Raw genomic sequence first — 21,002 nt, 5'->3', positions numbered from 1 at the left:
TGGGTTGTCTGTTTTAAAAGGAAAACGCCCTACCCTCTCACTGTTTTTCCAGCCCCAAATTTTGTAGATAAGGTGGTAAGGAATTGAAAACCAAACTGTTATTTATAGTTGTAGCCTGTTATTGCAAGTCTCACTTTCTCCAACAGTTCCAGGAGGGTCAGATGGCCCGAGTGGAGTGCTGATCTGCTCAGAGAACTATATTACTTACAAGAATTTCGGCGACCAGCCAGATATTCGCTGTCCAATTCCTAGGAGGCGGGTAAGGTCTTTAAAAAAAGGACTATGTTTGTGAAATGAACTTAAGTTTTATGACATTATAATCTCTCTGATAGCATGTATGATTTCTTGGTGTTACTTTTTGTTTTAGTGCTATATCCAGCAGTACTCAGAGGCCTTTCTGAGTGTTTGGAAATTGCCTCTGGGTGTTGAAATGTTTTCTTTTTTTTTTTTTTTTTTGGTTTTTGGGCCACACCCAGTAACGCTCAGGGGTTACTCCTGGCTATGTGCTCAGAAGTTGCTCCTGGCTTGGGGGACCATATGGGACACCGGGGGATCGAACCGCGGTCCGTCCAAGGCTAGCGCAGGCAAGGCAGGCACCTTATCTTTAGCGCCACCGCCCGGCCCCGAAATGTTTTCTACAACTGACAATGAGCTCAGTACTTGGTTTGCATTTGTGAAGTCTTGTGTTTTATCCCAGCACTCCAATAAGAGGCAGGGAAATGAAGTTGAGAGATGGTATAGTAGGGTTAAGGTGCACCACATGGTCTGTCCTCTGAACATCTCTGGTATGACACATTTAATCTCCAATACTTCAGGGTCTTCATTGAACTACTGGTGTGCTTGATTAGGAATCACTAGGAGGGTCCATTGAACTTTTAATTCTGCTTGGGTGGTGTTCACTCAGAAAGTTAATAATTTATATGTATTTTTGTTTTGCTTTATTTTGGGGGGCACACCTGGTTGCACTCAGGGGTTACTCCTGGCTCTACTCAGGAATCGCTCCTGGGAGGCTCTGGGGACCATATGGGATACCAGAAATCAAACCTGAGTCTGTCCCGGATCAGCAGCATGCAAGCAAACTCCCTCCGTATCATTCCCGCCCCTGTAATTTTGCTTTGTTGGTCAGACCTGGTGGCCTAGGGTTTGAATCTGTGCCTTCTATTTGCAAAGCCTGAAGTAAGTCAGCCCGTTGAGCATTCTCTTGCTCAGAAAATTATCCTTACTGCTTTCTGTTAGTTGGTTGTGGGGCCACAACCATCAGTGCTAGGGCTAGTAGGGTTATGTTGCTACTGGGATCATACCCAGAGCCTCAAACATGCAAAGCATGTGCACTTTTTTTTTTTTGTTTCTGGGCCACACCCGGCGTTGCTCAGGGGTTACTCCTGGCTGTCTGCTCAGAAAGAGCTCCTGGCAGGCACGGGGGACCATATGGGACACTGGGATTCGAACCAACCACCTTTGGTCCTGGATCGGCTGCTTGCAAGGCAAACGCCACTGTGCTATCTCTCCGGGCCCTTGCTTGTGCACTTTTAATTTGAACAGTTACTGTGGAAATTAAGCACAGTATGGAGGTAAAGCGTTTGCCTTCCATGCAGAAGGTCGTTGGTTTGAATCCCGGCATCCCATATGGTCCCCCTAGAGCCAGGGGTAACCCCTGAGCACTGCCAGGTGTGACCCAAAAACCAAAAAAAAAAAAAAAGCACAGCAAGAAGTAGACTAATGAACTTTTGTGTGCCCAGCTTTGGCAGTTAGTTACATGGCAAATCTTATTTTATTTTTATTTATTTTAGTTTTTGGGCCACACCTGGTTGGACCTCAGGGCTTACAATCCTGGCTCTCTGCTCAGAAATTGCTCCTGGCAGGATCAGGGGACCATTTGGGATTCTGGGAATCAATCCCGGGTCCACCATGGATCAGTAGTGTGCAAGGCAAATACCCTACTGTTGTGCTATCACTTTGGCATGAGTAGGAGTAGCAAGTCAAAATTTTTGTAAGGAATTGAAAATAATTTGGATTTGGTTGATGAGGCATTTGTTGAACATTTAACTGCCAGGATCTACTTCTACTTTGTTGCAGAGCAAAAATGAATTATAAACCTTTGTTTTTTTTTTTTTTTGCCTTGACGAGAGAGCTTATTCAGTGAGATGGAAAAAGAATTTCAAAGGCCAGGGAGAAATCTGCATGTTGTTTTCAGGGCCTAGCTTCAGGTCCTTGTACCATATGTGCTCCTGAATACTTCTTTATGTAGCCCTGATGATTCCCAACACTGCCAGAGAGACCCCTCCAGACTAAGGATGCATGCATATCCAGATTTATAGGAAAGAGGGAATGGGGCTAAGGAAGTCATTATAGAACAGGACTAACTGAATGGTAGTGTTGTGACATGACATCTAGAGTTTGGTTATAGCCTGACATGATGATCATTTAAATTTCATGTCTCTTCTCTGACATTTCTCTCTGGAGATAGTTCATGCCATATTGATCTGATCAGGCTGTAAAGTAGAATTGTGACTGGGGTTTGTTTGTAGTATACAGATTTTGTTTTGTGTTTATAACAGGCAAGTTTTTGTATTTACATTGCTGTCTGGCTGGCAGGAAAGTTGGGCTCAGAGCTCATAAAGATCTTCCAAATAAATGCCTCTAGAATGTGGGTGACCTGGAGGATTCGCGGTGGGTTCAATTGCAGAAATAAAAAGTACTTATTTCTTTTTTAATTATTTCTTTACACTGGTTACAGAAATGTTCATAGTTGGGTTTCAGTCATACAAAAGTACTTACTTATAACTTGTTGGTTGTGTGTTTTATTTTGCTAGAATGACCTTGATGATCCTGAAAGAGGAATGATTTTTGTCTGCTCTGCCACCCATAAGACCAAATCAATGTTCTTCTTTTTGGCTCAGACTGAGCAGGGAGATATCTTCAAGATTACTTTGGAGACAGATGAAGATATGGTAAGCAGACCAGACATGGTGGGAGCAAAGTACACCTTAAAAATATTGGTTAGGGGGTCCGGAGAGATAGCATGGAGGTAGGGCGTTTACCTTGCATGCAGAAGGTTGGTGGTTCGAATCCCAGCATCCCATATGGTCCCCCGAGGCTGCCAGGATCAACCCCTGAGCGCTGCCGGGTGTGACCCAAAAACCAAAATATATATATATATATACATACATATACATACATACATATATAATATATAGGTAGGATTACTGCGTTACACTGCATAATTGGCAGCTTTCATGCCCCCTTTGTGGAGTGGGATGGAATGCCACCATTTGTTGAGCTTTTTCAAGATGTACCGATATTACAAACTGGGCATGGTGATCATCTATGAAATAACTAGTTTGATAAAAATATGTCACTTCATTCTCAATTTTACTATAATTAAATAACCTAGTATGCTCAGAGTTTACAGGGTAATTTTATAAATGGTTTATTGTAACTACCAAGATAGAACAGATAATACTTGACAGGTTAATTGATTAAGTGATTAATTGGTTAAGGCTGTTTTAATTACAGGAGAAAATTGCAGTGTCTATCGAGAACAAATTCCATGGTCTTCTTTCAGATCATGAGTTCTGTGAACAGTTTGATAATTTCTTAGATAATCTGTGTAGCTCTGGAATTGGCAGGCTTTTGTAAAGGCCAAATGGTGAACATTTCTTGCCTTTTGTGAGTCATACATTTTCTCAGCTACTCATTTCTCGTATTATGGCAGCAAAACAGCCTTAGAGAGTGTGAAAATGAGTAAGAAGTTTAGACTATCTGTAATCCTGATTTAGATACTAAGTACACTGTTGGCTAATTTGTTTATGCTGTATTACTAGGCTCCTTGCTTTACTTAATGCAAAAATCTTAAATATACTAAATTATATACTAAACCTTTTTTTAATATAATTTTTATTTTGATCATAGTGGCTTACATTATTATATACTAAACCTTTTATACTAAATTCCAGGTTACTGAGATCCGGCTCAAGTATTTTGATACTGTTCCTGTTGCTGCTGCAATGTGTGTGCTTAAGACGGGCTTCCTTTTTGTAGCATCAGAATTTGGAAACCAGTGAGTACCGTAGTTTTTTTAATCATTCTATTCGCCCTGTTTAGTGGCAGAAAGAAGCTGTCACTTTAACTATGGAGATTTTTTACAAGTCTACTTCCCTTCAACACAAGTTTTAACCTCTTATGTTCCCTTTTATGGTTATCTCCGCTATTTCAGAGATTTCACTCAATCAAAACCTCTGGTTTTTACAGAAATAGCTTTAGTCTTCTGAGTTTTTAGTTAGACACTAATCTAGACATTTTAAATATTATTTTATTTTATTTTTTTGGTTTTTGAGCATCACCCGGTGATGTTCAGAGATTACTTCTGGCTCTGCGCTCAGAAATCGCTCCTGGCTTGGGGGACCTTCTGGGATTCCAGGATTCGAATTACCATCCTTTTGCATGCAAGGCAAATGCCCTACCTCCATACTATCTCTGGCCCCTAAATATTTTAAATATTTATTAAGAAGATGTTTCACAAATCCTTCACTTGTGCCTATCCCAAATAGAAGCTTTTCAGCATGTTGCCAACACTTCTATCCTTAGAGTTTCTCTTTTTGTTTGCTTTATTTTGGGGACTATACCCAGTGGCACTTAGGTGCTATTCCTGGCAGTGCCTGGGTGCTGGGAGACCATATATGATGCCAGGGATTGGTTCCTGGTCAGCCAAATGTGAGGCAAGTGCCTAATCCCCTGTACTATATTTTCAGCTATTTCTGAAATGACTAGTGGGCCAGTACCAGTAATATGGGTATAAAATGACAGTTTTAGTTCTCCATCAATTTGCAATTGAGGGGCCGGGAAGGTGGCGCTAGAGATAAGGTGTCTGCCACCAAGGAACGGACCATGGTTCGATCCCCTGGCGTCCCATATGGTCCCCCAAGCCAGGGGCAATTTCTGAGCACATAGCCAGGAGTAACCCCTGAGCGTCAAACGGGTGTGGCCCAAAAAAGAAAAAAAAATTTGCAATTGAATGCGTAGTTCAGGTTGTAAAGACGTACCTTTTTGTGTTGCTAACCTGATTTGGTTCACTAGTTCCTTACTGCCTTTTCTGTAATAAAATAAAAGGTCAACTTTATTGTCAGCTCATTTAGCAGAAATTATTCAAATTTGTATTGAGCACTGCAACCAAAATGTGCAAGCATCACAGCTAAAGTGTGTGATCCTGGACTGGAGAAATAGTAAAGTGGGTAGAGTGTCTGTCTTGCACCTAACAATTGAGGTTTGATTTGATACCCCTTGATTTGACCTGAGCCTGTTAGGAGTGATCCCTAAGTGCAGAGAGTCAGGGTAAGCCCTGAGTACCATTGGATGTGTGTGTGGGGGGGAAGCCCAACCCAAAAATATGTAATTCTCCAGCACGCATCATAACCAAGTAAGCAAGAATCTTGTTTATGATGTTGTTGATAACTTGGTAATGGAGTGCTGGAGAGACTTTTTTTTCCTTTTTAAATTTCAAAGACTTTTTTTCTTTTGGTTTTTGGGTCACACCCAGCAGTGCTCAGGGGTCACTCCTGGCAGGCTTGGGGGACCATATGGGATGCTTGGGGATTGAACCCAGGTCCATCCCAGGTCAGCCATGTGCAAGGCTGTGCTTAGTGTTTATTCCTGTCTCTGCACTCTGGGATCAGTCCTAATGGGATATCTGGATAGAGCTCAGGTTAGCTGTCTTATGAGGCAAGTGACATCATGTCTGTCTAGTCCTCAAAGGTTCTTTATTTTAGAATAAGAGAATTTCGATCAGTGATGTAGTTTATCAGACCTAATGGATTGATAGACTTTGAAAACTTAACACCATAACCTGTTTCAGCAAGACTCTGACTGGAAGCAGTAGCTGTAAAGCAATATCCAGATAGTAATCACTGCAATCTTGTCTTCAGGTTCAGTGTTTTGTGCAGAGTATGTAATTGCTGAGGTTACATTCTCTTTGGGTTATTCAAGTTCTATGAAAAGTTGATCTACTCCTCTTTGTTTGACATTGAATCAGTTCACTAAGCTTTATTTAGCCAGAGACTGGAGAGGACAGGTATATTAGGAATGAATTATCATTTGTTTGCGGAATAATATTGTAATATCAGCATGATTTTATAAAATCTCATAAGTTCTTGCTTTTGGCTTGTTTTGTAAGATTCAACCTATTCTTGATTGAAGTAAGAAATAGCTTTCAAAAAAAAAATAACTTTCTTTAGATTTTAAAGAAATTAAGTCAGGCCAGAGAGATAGCACAGCAGTAGGGCATTTGCCTTGCTGACCCAAGACAGATGGTTCAAATCCCAGCATCCCATATTGTACCCCAAGCCAGCCAGGAGCAATTTCTGAACACAGAGCCAGGAGTAACCCCTGAGCACTGCTGGGTGTGACCCAAAATCAAAAAAAAAAAAAAAAAAAGGAAAGTTTAAAGAAAGCACCTTACACTTAATTCATATTTCTTTAGACTTAATATGTATTTTCTTTTTTTTTTTTTTTTTTTTTTTTTGGTTTTTGGGCCATAACCGTTTGACTCTCAGGGGTTACTCCTGGCTATGCGCTCAGAAATCGCCCCTGGCTTGGGGGGACCATATGGGACGCCGGGGGATCGAACCGCGGTCCTTCCTTGGCTAGCGCTTGCAAGGCAGTCACCTTACCTCCAGCGCCACCTACCCGGCCCCCCTTAATATGTATTTTCATTTTATTGGGCAAATAGTGTGCTTATTATGTGTCATGTTCTAAATACTAAATAAATTCTGGTGGAAGGTATTATTTCTTTCTTATAAATGAGGCAGAGGTTTAAGCCTAAGATTATGAGTGTAGTTAAAGCTCAGAACTGGGATTTAGGGGATGGAAATACAGTATGGTGGGTGTAGCACTTGCCTTACATGCTGCCAACCTAGGTTTTATCCTTGGCATCCCTTATGGGTCCCTGAGCACCACCAAGTGTTATCTCTGAGCATTGCTAGGAGTGCCCAAAAAAATTAAAAAAGAAAACAAAAAGAAAAACTAGGATTCAATAGTCTTTATTGATTCTATTTGGTTTTTGACCATCCTCAGTGGTGTTTAGAATTACTCCTTCCTGGCTCTACACAGGGATACTTGTATTGCTTGGGACTTATGTGGTGCTGGGTGTTAAATTTTCCTACATACAAGGCAAGTGCTGCTGCTCCTCCTATACTATGTGGCCTTCAGTGTAGGTAGGCCTTAGTGGGAAACTGCCCCCCCCCCTTTTTTTTTTGCTTTTTGGATTGCATCTGGTGACACTCAGGAATTACTCCTGGCTATGTGCTCAGAAATTGCTCCTGGCTTGGGGGACCATGTGGGACTCCGGGGGATCGAACCCTGGTCTGTCCTATGTTAGTGCATGCAAGGCAAATGCCCTACCGCTTGCACCACCGCTCTGACCCTGGAAACTGCTTTAAAACAATGTATCATGCCAGTTTTAATTCAGTCCTTTTAATTTTTTCACCCTGGGGGAATCTGTCTTTAAAAAAAGGAAGTTTGGGGCCAGAGAGGTAGCACAGCTGTAGGGTGTTTTGCCTTGCATGCAGTAGTTCGAATCCTGGCATTCCATATGGTCCCCTGAAACTGCTGGGAGCGATTTCTGAGGGCAGAGCCAGGAATAACCCCTGAGCACCACCGGGTGTGACCAAAAACAAACAAACAAACAAACAAACAAAAAAGGAAGTCGATAAACAGGTTTTTAAGCTATATCTTCACTCAGTGTTGTACATTATTACTTGGAGTTGATATTTATAAAATGTTTTGAGCATAATGTCAAAAATAAACATTATCTTCACATAGTGAATGGTGAGACTATATTCTCTGTTGCTTCTTCCTAGTTACTTATATCAAATTGCTCATCTTGGCGATGATGATGAAGAACCTGAATTTTCTTCTGCCATGCCTCTGGAAGAGGGAGACACATTCTTCTTTCAACCAAGACCACTCAAAAATCTTGTGCTGGTTGATGAGTTGGACAGCCTCTCTCCTATTTTGTTTTGCCAGGTAGGGATCAATTTAGTTGCTTCCATAATCTGTAGTCAGGGATAGGGGCATCCCAAGAAGTGCTCAGAGGTCCAGGGCGTGACTGCTGGGTCTGAGGTTAATAGTGCTGGTGATGCTCCAATATATGCTTCCTTTTTGATGCTCCAGGTGGTAATTAAACCATGGTTTGATGCCCTTCATCCCAGTTAACTACTTTTTCTTAAGCAATTATTGTGGGGGGCACAGCAATAGTACAGTGGGTAGGGTGCTTTCCTTGCATGCTCCAATTTGGGTTCAATCTGTGGGCATCCCATATGGTCCTCCAAATCCACCAGGACTGATTTGTGAGTGCAGTGCTAGAAGTAACTCTTTGATGGGCATTACACCCAGCGGCACTCTGGCTTCTCTTGGCTCTGCGCTTGGAAATTGCTCCTGTGGGCCGGAGCTATAGCACAGTGGTAAGGCATTTGCCTTGCACACAACCAACATGAGCCCTGATTTGAATCCCAGCATCCCACATGGTTCCCCGAGCCTGCCAGGAGCGATTTCTTGAGCGCAGAGCCAGTAGTAACCCCTGAGCACTGCCGGCTGTGACCCAAAAACCAAAAAAAAAGAAAGAAAGAAAGAGAGAGAGAGAGGGGGGGGGGGGAGGGAGGGAGGGAGGGAGGGAGGGAGGGAGGGAGGAAGAAGGAAATCACTGGGCCCGGAGAGATAGCACAGAGGTGTTTGCCCTGCAAGCAGCCGATCCAGGACCAAAGGTGGTTGGTTCGAATCCCGGTGTCCCATATGGTCCCCCATGCCTGCCAGGAGCTATTTCTGAGCAGACAGCCAGGAGTAACCCCTGAGCAACGCTGGGTGTGGCCCAAAAAACCAAAAAAAAAGGAAGGAAATCACTCCTGGCAGGCCTGGGAGACCATATGGGATGCTGGGGTTCGAATCACCATCTGTCCTAGATCAGCTGCATGCAGAGCAAATGCCCTACAACTGTATATTATCTCTCCAGCTCCTAGAAGTAAATGAATCTCTGGAAAAACTTATTTTTGATTTTTGGATCACACACCTGGTTGCTTTAGGGACCATGGGTGCTAGGAGTAGAACCCAGGCCTCTTTTTTTGTTTGTTTGTTTGTTTGTTTGTTAGGTTTGGTTTGGTTTGATTTTTGGGTCACACCAGTGACTCTCAGGGCTTACTCCTGGCTATGCGCTCAGAAATCGCTGCAAACCCAGGCCTCTTGACTGCAAAGCATGAACTTGGCCTATTGAACTGACTCATTATTTTTTTTTTTTTTTTTTTGGTTTTTGGGTCACACTCGGCGGTGCTCAGGGGTTACTCCTGGCTGTCTGCTCAGAAATAGCTCCTGGCAGGCACAGGGGACCATATGGGACACCGGGATTCGAACCAACCACCTTTGGTCCTGGATCGGCTGCTTGCAAGGCCAACGCTGCTGTGCTATCTCTCCGGGCCCCTATTTTTTTTTTAAATATATTTTTTATTTAAGTAACATGATCATAGTTGGGTTACAGTCATAACCAGAACACCCCCCCTTCACCAGTTTAACATTACCCTCTCCCCCCTTCCCATCCCCTGCCTGTATTCGAGACATGCATTCTACTATAGTTATTTGTTTTTAAATTCAGTAAGTTGTATTTTTTTTTTCCTTAAAGGATAAGAGTAAAAAAAATATAGTAAAGGTGTGATAGTGGCAATCGCCGTTGTTTGCATAGGTCCAGAAAAATGGGGAAAATGGAAAAAAATCCTTGACCTGATTACAAAAAGGCCTCACCCAGAAGTTTATTGGCATAAGACCGACTCTGGGTTCCAGGCATACCACAGTCCGTCCAACTCGAGTCATTCTCAAGGTCCCGGTGAAACTTTTTCACACTTTAGCTATTGTTGGTATCAGATTCTTATATTTAAAGACTCTGGATTCTGCATTTCTGTCATCGATGTCAGGCTGATGTGGAGCATCCTCTAGTTTCAGCATACCATTAAATGCAGAGTGATCTGCCCTGCATGCAGACTGTTGCTGAGTCGTCTGGGTGTTGGGTCCGGCCCCTATTTTTTTAATCTTAATGAGTTTAAAGTTCTCCAGATAAATTAACGTTCAGGCTTTGTTCTGTCAGCATATTTATGGAATTGCCACTTAAAGGTTTAAAAGCAAAAGATAGAAATTTGGGTTTCTGGAGGATAGTACAGGGATATGGCTATCTTCCCCAGCCCAGTAAATTTATTCGTCATTTATGAAAAAGTTGTTTTGTTTGTTTGTTTGTTTTTGAGCCACTCTTGGCTTTGCACTCAGAAATTACTCCTGGCAGGCTCAGTGTACCCTATGGGATGCTGGGGATCAAACATGGGTCAGCTGCGTGCAAGGCAAATACCATACCTTTTGTGCTATTGCTCCAGCCCTCAGGATACCTGATTTTATTTGTTGTAATTTTTTTTGCACTAAATAATTTAATTTTTATATTGTTTTAGCCAGACATTAACAAGATTGGCTACATTTCTTTTTTTTGTTGTTGTTGTTGTGGTTTTTGGGTCACACCCGGCAGTGCTCAGGGGTTACCCCTGGCTCCATGCTCATAAATTGCTCCTGGCAGCCACGGGGGACCATATGAGACAACGGGATTTGAACCGATGACCTTCTGCATTAAAGGCGAACACTTTACCTCCATGCTATGTCTCCAGCCCCCCCTTTTTTTTTTTTTTTTTAAGATTGGCTACATTTAAAATACCTTAATTTGGGCCAGAGTACAGTGGGTAGGACTCTTGCCTTGCATGTGACTACCAGGTTGACTCCCCCAGTCCTGTATTGATCCCTGATGTTGCCAGGTATAGCCCCCAAAACAAGCAAAAATAAAATATCCATGTTAAGAAAATAAGTTGCTTGATATTTTTTAAAAATATATTATTATATTTAGTCATAACTGTATGTGCTTAGGTATATTTATGGTTCTGTGCTAAGGGGTTGGTCCTGGTGAGAACTATATGTGGGACTACTTGGGGACCATTAGTCATCCTGGGGATGTAGTCGAGGGTCTGCATATTCAAGGCAAGTTCTGTCCCTTGAGTGCAGAGCCAAAAGTAATCCCTAAGTGGTGCTGGGTATGACCAACCCCCCCCCCCAAAAAAAAGAAAACAGATTGTGGGCCACTCTTAGAACAAATGATTTAGTAGTTGAACAAGAGTAGTTGGTGGGCTACACTGTAGTAACATTTGTAATAGAGTTGCTACATGCCGTCTAATGGCACATCTGGTAGAATTTTGAGGCAGTGATGATGGTGAATGAGGTATTTGTGAACTTCATTGTTACAAATAATTGTGTGGGGCCGGAGATATAGCATGGTGGTAAAGTGTTTGCCTTGCATGCAGAAGGACAGTGGTTCGAATCCTGGCATCCCATATGGTTCCTTGAGCCTGCCAGGAGCAATTTCTGGGCATAGAGCCAGGAGAAACTCCTGAGCGCTGCCAGGTGTGACCCAAAAACAAAAACAAAACAAAACAAAAACAAGTAAATGTGTGAGGTTCCCCCAACCCAGTTTATTGGATCACACCTATTGGTGCTCAGGACTTAAATCATTCTACACTCAAGGATTGCTCCTGATGGGCTCAGGGTACCCTATGGGGGTGCTGGAGATTGAATGTAGATTGACCATAAAGGAGCAAGTGCCTTATCCAGTGTACTATTGTTCTGGGCCCTTTGTCTGTCACACCCAGCGGCCCTCAGGGGTTAATCCTAGCTCTGTGCTTCCCTGGGTGGGTGGAGGGACCATATGGGATGCCCGGATTTCCTGGATCAGCTGCATGCAAGACAAACCATTGTGCTGTCTCTCCGGCCCCTATATTTTTTACTTATAAAGAAAATGGGCTGAGTGAGAGAAAGAGGGGGGAGGGAGGGAGAGGGGAGAGGAGAGAGGAGAGAGAGAGAAAATAAATGGTAGTGGTAGTGGAGCAAATAGTACAGCCGGTAAGATGCTTGCCTTGTAAACAGCCAATTCTGGTTCAATTTCCAGCACCCCATATAAGTCCCCTGAGTCCTTCAGGAGTGATGCTTGAGCTTCCAGCCAGGAGTAAGCCCTTAGCACTGCTGGATGTGGCTTAAAAACCAAAAAGAAAGAGAACATGTGCTAATTTATATCTTTTGTAACAGAGAAAATATACCTTAAAAGTAGATTGCTGGGTGCCATAGATAGCACAACAGTAGGGAGTTTGCCTTGCACGCAGCTGACCCAGGACAGACAGATGGTGGTTTGAATCCCGGCATCCCATATGGTCTCCTGAGCCAGGAGTGATTTCTGAGTGCATAGCCAGGAGTAACACCTAAGTGCCACCCGGTATGGTCCAAAAATCAAAAAAAGGAAAAAGAAAAGTAGGCTGCTTTTTATAACACTGGGTATTTTTCTTTTTGTATTTCAGGGACCAGTAGCTGACATTTAAGCTAAAAAAGTAGTTTGTCCCCTGAGAATATTCAGGGTTGGGTATTAAAGGTTGACATTACAAATAAACATTTTTCCTCTAAATTTTTCCTGTGTAGATAGCTGATTTGGCCAATGAAGATACTCCCCAGTTGTACGTGGCCTGTGGTAGAGGACCCCGTTCATCCCTGAGAGTTTTAAGGCATGGGCTGGAGGTAAGAGTGGAATTTCCTAATGATCATCTTCAAGGTTCGTAGGGAAAGAAAGCATGGACTGTGGCTGCCTGTGGATGAAATGAGAGATTAGTGTTTTTGTAGAAGACAAAAAGGTTAACTTTTCTGTTACATTGCCAACATATTGGACACAGGGCTTCAAACATGCAAGGCATACACGAGAACTATATCTTCAACTCTTTAAGTTTTCTATTCCTTAACATGTTAGCATAATTAAGTACATTTTTAAAAATTGGAAAATGGGATAAAAGTAAGAAAAATAACATGACAGGTTCAGGCTCACACAGGATAAGAACTATGCAGAGTATATTGAACTACTTTTATATAAAGTACTTATGTTCTGTGTGTATGTCTTTGGCTTTAATTTTCTTTCTTTCTTTTTTTTTTTTTTTTTTTTTTTGTTTTTTTGGGCCACACCCGGTAACGCTCAGGGGTTACTCCTGGCTATGCGCTCAGAAGTTGCTCCTGGCTCGGGGGACCATATGGGACACCGGGGGATCGAACCGCGGTCCGTCCAAGGCTAGCGCAGGCAAGGCAGGCACCTTACCTTTAGCGCCACCGCCCGGCCCGGCTTTAATTTTCTTATCAGATGCTTTTAAATTGCCTTTTTTTATTAATTTTTTTTGAGGGGGGAGGGAACCCACACCTGGTGACGCTCAGGGGTTACTCCTGGCTATGTGCTCAGAAATTGCTCCTGGCTTGGGGACCATATGAATGCCTGGGGATCAAACTGGTCTGTCCTAGGTTGGCTTGGGCAAGGCAGATGCCTTACTGCTTGCCCCCCCACTTCTCTGGCCTCACCTTTTTATTTTTATTTTTTGCTTTTTGGGTCACATCCGCCAGCGCTCAGGGGTTAGTCCTGGCTCTTTTGCTCAGAAACTGCTCCTGGCAGGCTCAGGGGACCATATGGGATGCCGGGATTCAAACCACGGGATTTGAACCATTGTCCTTCAGCATGCAAGGCAAACGCCCTACCTCCATGCTATCTCTCCGTCTCTCACCTTTTTATTTTTTATTTTTTTATTTGGTTGGTTTCTGGGCCATACCCTGCAGAGCTCAGGTAATTCCTAGCTCTGCACTCAGAAATTGCTCCTCCCAGGCTGGGGGGACCATATGGAATGCAGATCAGAAGCATGCAAGGCAAATAACCTACTGCTGAGCTATCACTCCTGACCCCCTCCCTTTTTTGTACATTGCCCTTTTTTAAATGCTTTTTGTTTTTGGGCCACTCCCAACATGCTCAGGGGTTACTCCTGGCTGTGGACTCAAATCGCTCCTGGCAGGTTTAGGGGACCTTATAGAATGTTGAGGCTTGAACCAGGGTTCGACCCGGTCAGCTGCATGTAAGACAAATGCCCTACCACTATATTATCTATCATTCTGGCCTATAAATTGCATCATTTTTTTTGTTTGTTTTTGATTTGGAGCCACACCCTGTGGCGCTCAGGGGTTACTCCTGGCTTTCTGCTTAGAAATCGCTCCTGGCAGGACCGTATGGAATGCCAGTATTGGAACCACTGTTGTTCCTGGGTCCGCTACTTGCAAGGCAAACACCCTACCGCTGTGCTATCTCTCTGGCCTCAAATTGCATCATTTTTAATATTTCAGTAATATTCTTTTACAGTGAATGGATCAGAAATTTTTTTTGGGGGGATAATGCTTTCCAGTGGTTTCGTGGCTTGTCTAGATGCAGTGGTCCTCAAACTATGGCCCATGGGCCACATATTGTATTTGTTCCAGTTTTGTTTCTTTTGTTTTGTTTTTTGTTTTTGTTTTTGGGCCACACCCGGTGATGCTCAGGGGTTACTCCTGGCTGTCTGCTCAGAAATAGCTCCTGGCAGGCACGGGGGACCATATGGGACACCAGGATTCGAACCAACCACCTTTGGTCCTGGATCGGCTGCTTGCAAGGCAAACACCGCTGTGCTATCTCTCCGGGTGCTATCTCTCCGGGCCCCCAGTTTTGTTTCTTCACTTCAAAATAAGATATACAGTGTGCATAGGAATTTGTTTATAGTTTTTATTTTTACTATAGTCTGGCCCTCTAATGGTCTGAGGGACAGTGAACTGGCCCCCAGCTTAACAAGTTTGAGGACCACTGGAGAGGATGTGATACTGCTTGTTCCCTGCAGTGTTGGTGATTCCCAAGCTATCCCAGCTGTGCTGAAGGTCTCCAGAGCTGTACTTAACTGCTCTGTTGACCATGTGGACCCTGGAATCAAACCGAGACGAGGCATGTGCTAGGCATGCTTCCTAATGCTGTACTGTCTCCTTAATCATAAATTTAAATGAATTCTCTATTGTAGACTTTTTATGTGATCTATACACTGAATTACCTTCTCAAATTCCACGTCCCATCTTTGGCATGGTTTGGAGTTGATTTCTTTTGCAAAAACTCTGGATTTGATTTCGTTAAAAGTAAAACAAGACTTCTCCGGAGTTTGCCTTCAGAGGCCTACTGCTTGTCAGTGATGTTTTTATTTGAACACTGTCAATTGGACATGGATTTTCTTTTTTGAATTTTTAGTCTGCCAATTTATAGTTATTAAAAAGCATTTGTTTTCTTTAAGATGAGCTTAATTCACCTGCTTCAGAGGATTATTATGTAGATTAATGAAATAACTTAGTTCAAAGTCTAGCATATCAGTAACAGTAATGTTAGCGTATCAGTAATGTTCTCTAGATGCAGACTATTGAAATTACCCAAATTCCACCTAATTTTCAATAACCCAAAATTAATTTAGACCAATAGTTCTTTACTTTGTTTGAGGGATCACATCTAATGGTGTTTGCTCACTGGTTTTAGGCATTCCTTTTGGCATGGTGCCTGGGAGAAAATGTACTGCCTGGAATAGGAAAAGTAACATCAAAAATTAATATATTCATTAATAGGATTTTCTATGAAGTAGAATTGGTAAAGATCCCAATAAAGGAATTTTGACTTTTCAACTTTCTGTTCACCCCGTTTTTTAACTTTTACCAAAAATTTACTCAAATCTTTATTAAAATATCTATGTGTTCGTCCCGAGCAATAGCACATCGGTAGGGTGTTTGCCTTGTATGTGGCTGACCCAGGATGGACCCTGGTTCGATTCCCTGCATCCCACATGGTCCCCAGAGCCTGCCAGGAGCAATTCTGAGCTTAGAACCAGGAGTAACCCCTGAATGCCACTGTGTGCGGCCCAAAAGCAAAAATTCTAAGTGTTGAACATTGCTTTGTTTTTCTCTTCGTTCTCTGGATTATGGGTTCTGAATAGACTCATTGATATTGTATCTGGTATAGAGTTAGTTGACCAAACATCACAGGGGTTTGGTTTGGGTTTTTAGGCCACCTATAGTGGGTGCTCAAGGATCACACGTGACAGGTCTCAGGGAACCATATGTGGTGCCCAAGCTCAATCCCAGGTTATCAATGTGCAAGGCAAGCTTCCTACCCATTATACTTGGCCTACATTGTAGTTTTTATTGATGGGAGCACTGGCAAGATCGGGTTATGTCCCTTATAGCTTTAAATGTATATTTGTATTTTCTATCATTTATTTTCTTGTACCATGATCAGATTATTTTACTAGAGAAAGGGGAAGGTGCTATGAAGCCTCATCCCTCCATTCTCCCTATGTAACTTGACCTTACCTGCAAGACCCCGCCCATTCCTGGGAGGGGTCTTGGAAAAGGTAGATAAAGTCTTTGACCCAGGGGATTAGGCTCAAAGGTCTTTGGCCAGCATGGAAGTCAAAGGGAAGATGGCTGAAAGGAGTTAAGATGCAGGGCTAGCTAAGAATGACTGTATGCTTAAAAGGTTATGATATAGGCCACACATGTGGTGGATAGGGCATGAATAAAGCTGATACTTCAGGCCCGGAGAGATAGCACAGCGGCGTTTGCCTTGCAAGCAGCCGATCCAGGACCAAAGGTGGTTGGTTCGAATCCCGGTGTCCCATATGGTCCCCCGTGCTTGCCAGGAGCTATTTCTGAGCAGACAGCCAGGAGTAACCCCTGAGCATCGCCGGGTGTGGCCCAAAAAACCAAAAAAAAAAAAAAAAGCTGATACTTCCTGATGCCTGTCTCTGGATGAGTCTGATTCCGCCGTTCACCTAAACCTGGGACCAGCCAGCTGGATGGGAGTTGCGGAGCCACGTGGCCTGGGATGGCAGAAAAGAATCCTTCCATCCACCTCTATCCAGCACCATCGTTAATTATTTAACGCTACAGTGCTATTTATGAATGTAATAGTTATTCCTACAAATTGTACCCTCAGTTAAACTAATTGTCTCTAGATTGCTTAAGAAATATTTTTAGGACCGGAGAGTAGCACAGTGAGAGGCCGTTTGCCTTACATGCAGCCTATCCAGGACAGATGGTGGTTCAAATTCTGGCATTCTATATGGTCCCCCGAGTTGCCAGGGGTGATTTCTGAGCGCACAGCCAAGATTAACCCCTGAGCGCCACCCGGTGTGACCCAAAAACCAAAAAAATAATTTTAGGGGGTTATCGCATTAATTATTAATTATAAGCTCAAGTGGTGCATGGATGGATGGATGGATGATGAGGCCTTTCTCAGCCTAGCCTGGCACCTGCAGTCCCAATGACCTGGCGCGTCTGTAGGTATCAGGGTAATGGCAAGGAAATGATCCACAGCATTCAGTTGAAGTTTTAGGAGACATCTAGCTTTATTACATGGCTCTAACCACTGCTTGTGGCTTCTAGGCTAAGCTTTATTCAGCTGCCCTGCATCCCTCCTGTTGCATTTTCATTGCTGAGTCTGTTCCTCACACCTCCCCTTAGGGGTAATGGGCTGGAGTGATAACTCAGTGGGAGGGCCATTTGCCTTGCTTGTGCTCAACCCAGGAGGGACCTGGTTCTATTCTCGTCATCCCATATGTTCCCCTGAGCCTGACTGGAGTAATTTCTGACTGCAGAGCAAGGAGTAACCTCTGAGCACCGCTGGGTGTGGCCCCATAACCATATATATATATATCAGAGAGATGAAGGATTTGATTGTAGATTGTGCTGTGGATATCCTGGCTTATATCCCAGACATTTCATTATTTCCCTGAGAACCAACAAATCTGGTAAAATGTATAAAAACCCAGAAAACGTCCGGGTGTTGGGCCACACCCATTGATTGATGTTCAGTGTTTTCTCCTGGATCAGTGCGCACAGGTCACTTTTAGTGGGGCCTGGCCAGCAGCATTAAGGTAAGTGCTTTAACTCCTGTGCTATCTCTGTTCCCCTATAAATGATTTTTTTTGGGGTGGGGTCACACCCAGCTGGGCTCAGTTACTCCTGGCTCTATGCTCAGAAATCGCTCCTGGCAGGCTCGGGGGACCATGTGGGATGCTGGGATTCCAACCACCATCCTTCTGCATGCAAGGCAAAAGCGCTACCTCTATGCTATCTCTACGACCCCCCTATAGATGATTTTGTCTTCATCTAAGTATTGTGTTTATTTTTATGTCTGGAGGCTATGGGGCATTTATTTTGGGAGAGGTCACACGCGTTGTCTCAGAATTTACTTTCGGCTCTGCACTCAGAAGTCTCTCCTGGCAGGCTCGGGGGACTGTATGGGATGCCGGGATTTGAACCGAGGTCTGTTCTGTGTTGGCTTCACCTTACCGCTGTGTTATCGCTTCAGCCCACTATGGGGCATTTAGAGGTTCTGGACTCTGGTGGTGTTGTTTGGACTCGTGTTAAGTAGGATTTCCTTGAGTTACTTTTTATATAAACCCCTTAAGATGTGGTGATTGAATTCTCAGAGATATGGGAGGAAGTGGCTGCTCTCTAAGGATAAAGAGATGTAACATTTGAATTTGTTCATGAAAAAGGTGTCATTTGGGGCCACTGAGGTAGTGCTAGAGGTAAGGTGTCTGCCTTGCAAGCGCTAGACAAGGAGGACCTCGGTTCGATCCCCCTGTGTCCCATATGGTCCCCCCAAGCCAGGGGCAATTTTTGAGCGCTTAGCCAGGAGTAACCCCTGAACATCAAAAAAAAAGAAAGAGGTGTCATTTGACCTTACATGTGGAGTAGGGAGAGAACTGAAAGTTAAGTCAGGTTGATCTCCAGTGGCCTTTTCTTTTCCTTTGAGACAGATGCTGTAACACCTTCCCCAGACATTTCGTGACTTAGGGCAATCAGTCATGGGTTGGGTCTGCCTTTGTATTTTTATTTCCTCAGTTTTTTTTTTCACTAGATAATGTCATACTTGATGTTGTGTTTGCTGTAAGCATTCCTCTGGGACCTTATTTAGTGTAGTTGTAAATAGGAACTAAGTTCATGCTCAATGGATCTGATTTGTGTCCCCTCTCAGGTATCAGAAATGGCTGTCTCTGAGCTCCCTGGTAACCCCAATGCTGTGTGGACAGTGCGGCGGCACATTGAAGGTAAGCTTTCCTTCCTTGATAGTCAGACAGAAAGTTTTACAGGGTCAGAATCCAAGGCTTCTGAAGCTGCCTTCTTGATATTTTCTTTTATATCACTTCATCTGGCCCCATATGTAAAAACCTGTTCTGGCTAAGCATCATGGTTTTGAGGCTCTCCCAATTAGAGTTCCTTTTCATATAATGACTCTTTTGGATACATGGAAAAGGGGCGCATAGAGCAAGTACTGTTGTATTCGGCACTAATACATGTGAGTGTCATAAACAGCATGTTCTTTGCTTTGTTCATTTTTAAGATATACATGATAAAAGGAAAAGTGGGTATTTTTTTGTAATATACTTCTTTTGCCACAGTGAAATTCAAGGTGTTACCTTGAGTATCAGGGACTTTTGTAAAGCTTGTTATTTAATTCTGCTCAATTGTATTTAGTTGTGCTTATGGAAAGTAGAGATTTGAATGGTGCTTTAGAGTGCTTAGGAAAGAATGGCTAGAGGCAAGGGAATATGAACTTCTCTATGTCATTCTGAAATTCATAGTTGGGTATTTGCAAGTTAAAGATAGATGGTGGTGTAACATCAGATAGTTTTGTCACAACTGAAACTGTCCACTAGATATAAAACTCAATTCTAATTTTTTTTTTTTTTTTTTTGGTTTTTGGTTTTTGGTTTTTGGTCCACACCCGGTGACGCTCAGGGGTTACTCCTGGCTATGTGCTCAGAAGTTGCTCCTGGCGTGGGGGACCATATGGGATGCCGGGGGATCGAACCGCAGTCCGTCCTATGCTAGCGCAGGTAAGGCAGGCACCTTACCTTTAGCGCCACCGCCCGGCCCCTCAATTCTAATTTTCACTTTGCCACTGTGGGTCCTCATTTTCCTCTGCTCAGGAATGTATAATTTGGTGAGGTAATCTGGTTGGCCATAATATGCTTTCCCTAGAAAACAGTTGAAGTACTTCCCAATACTTTAGATATTCTTTTGTATGGAACACGTTATAGGGAGCTGGAAAGAAGTGTGTGGGAATCCTCTGTTAGAATATATAGTTTTGTTGAATTTTGTTTTCTTTGAGGTATTAGTGTCGAATCAAAATTGATTAGGTAGGAAGGAAAACAGAAAGGTGGATAGGGAAAGAAGGTTTTTGTTTTTTAATTTTATCATTATTGTCTTTTTCTTTTCATTTTTATTTAATTTTGTTAAGAATAAGGTCACATCTGGCAGCACTCAGGGCTTACTCCTTGTAGAACTTAACCATATGGTGTGATAGCCAAACATAGTGTAAGTCAAGTGCCCCGTGGCTCACTGTAGCTTTCAGGGAGAAGGACACACCTGGTGGTTCTCTCTGTTATTTTGGGAGGGGGAGTGGATACGCCAGTGGTACTTGGGCTGCTCTTGACTTGAATCTCAGGGATCCTGGTCTTGTTAAAAGAACCATGCTGGGGATCAAATTCAGATTGGCCATATGTGAGGCAAGTGCCCTATCTTCTACTAGCTCTCCAGCTCCTTCTGGATTACCCCTGCTTCTGTGCTTGGAAACTTAAACTTGTGTTGTTCAAGATCATGAGGTATCAAATCTGAGACCTCCTGTGTGTGAAGTATATGCTTGAGCCCTTTGAACTATCACCATGGCCCTAATAGGCTTCTTTTTTTTTTGGTAGAACTTGACTTTTGTTTTGGGGCACACCTGGTGATGCTCAGAAGTTGCTCTTGGTAGGGTTGGGGAACCATATGGGATGCCAGGAATCAAACACAAGTCAGGTACATGCAAGGAACACACCCTACCCACTGTGCTATTGCTCTGGCTTTATTATTGCTTAGAGATAATTGGATAATTCTTATTGTCTATAAAGAAACAAGTCACTGTTGATGTTCACCTTTAGCTGGTAGCTGTTGATAAGAGCTGTGAAAACAATTAGTGAGACATTTTAAAGATAATTTAGTGTGCCCTCTGTTTAGATTGTTTGCTTCTTGATTTAGATGTTTTGGAA

The 21,002-nt window shown here is 43.1% G+C and overlaps 1 protein-coding gene and 1 non-coding gene across 2 annotated transcripts in view; both read left to right on the top strand.

The window, feature by feature from the left end:
- SF3B3 (splicing factor 3b subunit 3) overlaps window positions 1-21,002 on the top strand; it is a 52,862-nt gene that overhangs the window by 6,390 nt on the left and 25,470 nt on the right. The window contains exons 5-10 of the mRNA XM_049786334.1: window positions 147-259; window positions 2,814-2,951; window positions 3,957-4,060; window positions 7,854-8,019; window positions 12,529-12,624; window positions 18,950-19,022. Coding sequence (XP_049642291.1) covers window positions 147-259; window positions 2,814-2,951; window positions 3,957-4,060; window positions 7,854-8,019; window positions 12,529-12,624; window positions 18,950-19,022 — 690 coding nt within the window. The remainder of the gene's footprint in view (window positions 1-146; window positions 260-2,813; window positions 2,952-3,956; window positions 4,061-7,853; window positions 8,020-12,528; window positions 12,625-18,949; window positions 19,023-21,002) is intronic.
- On the top strand, window positions 2,405-2,495 carry LOC126028846 (small nucleolar RNA SNORD111). Its single transcript, XR_007502545.1, has one exon. It is a non-coding gene; the product is annotated as a small nucleolar RNA SNORD111 (small nucleolar RNA).

This window comes from Suncus etruscus, chromosome 14 (assembly GCF_024139225.1).
Source record: "Suncus etruscus isolate mSunEtr1 chromosome 14, mSunEtr1.pri.cur, whole genome shotgun sequence".
NCBI classification, from domain to species: Eukaryota; Metazoa; Chordata; class Mammalia; order Eulipotyphla; family Soricidae; genus Suncus; species Suncus etruscus.
This window is presented reverse-complemented; position numbering and strand designations above follow the sequence as displayed.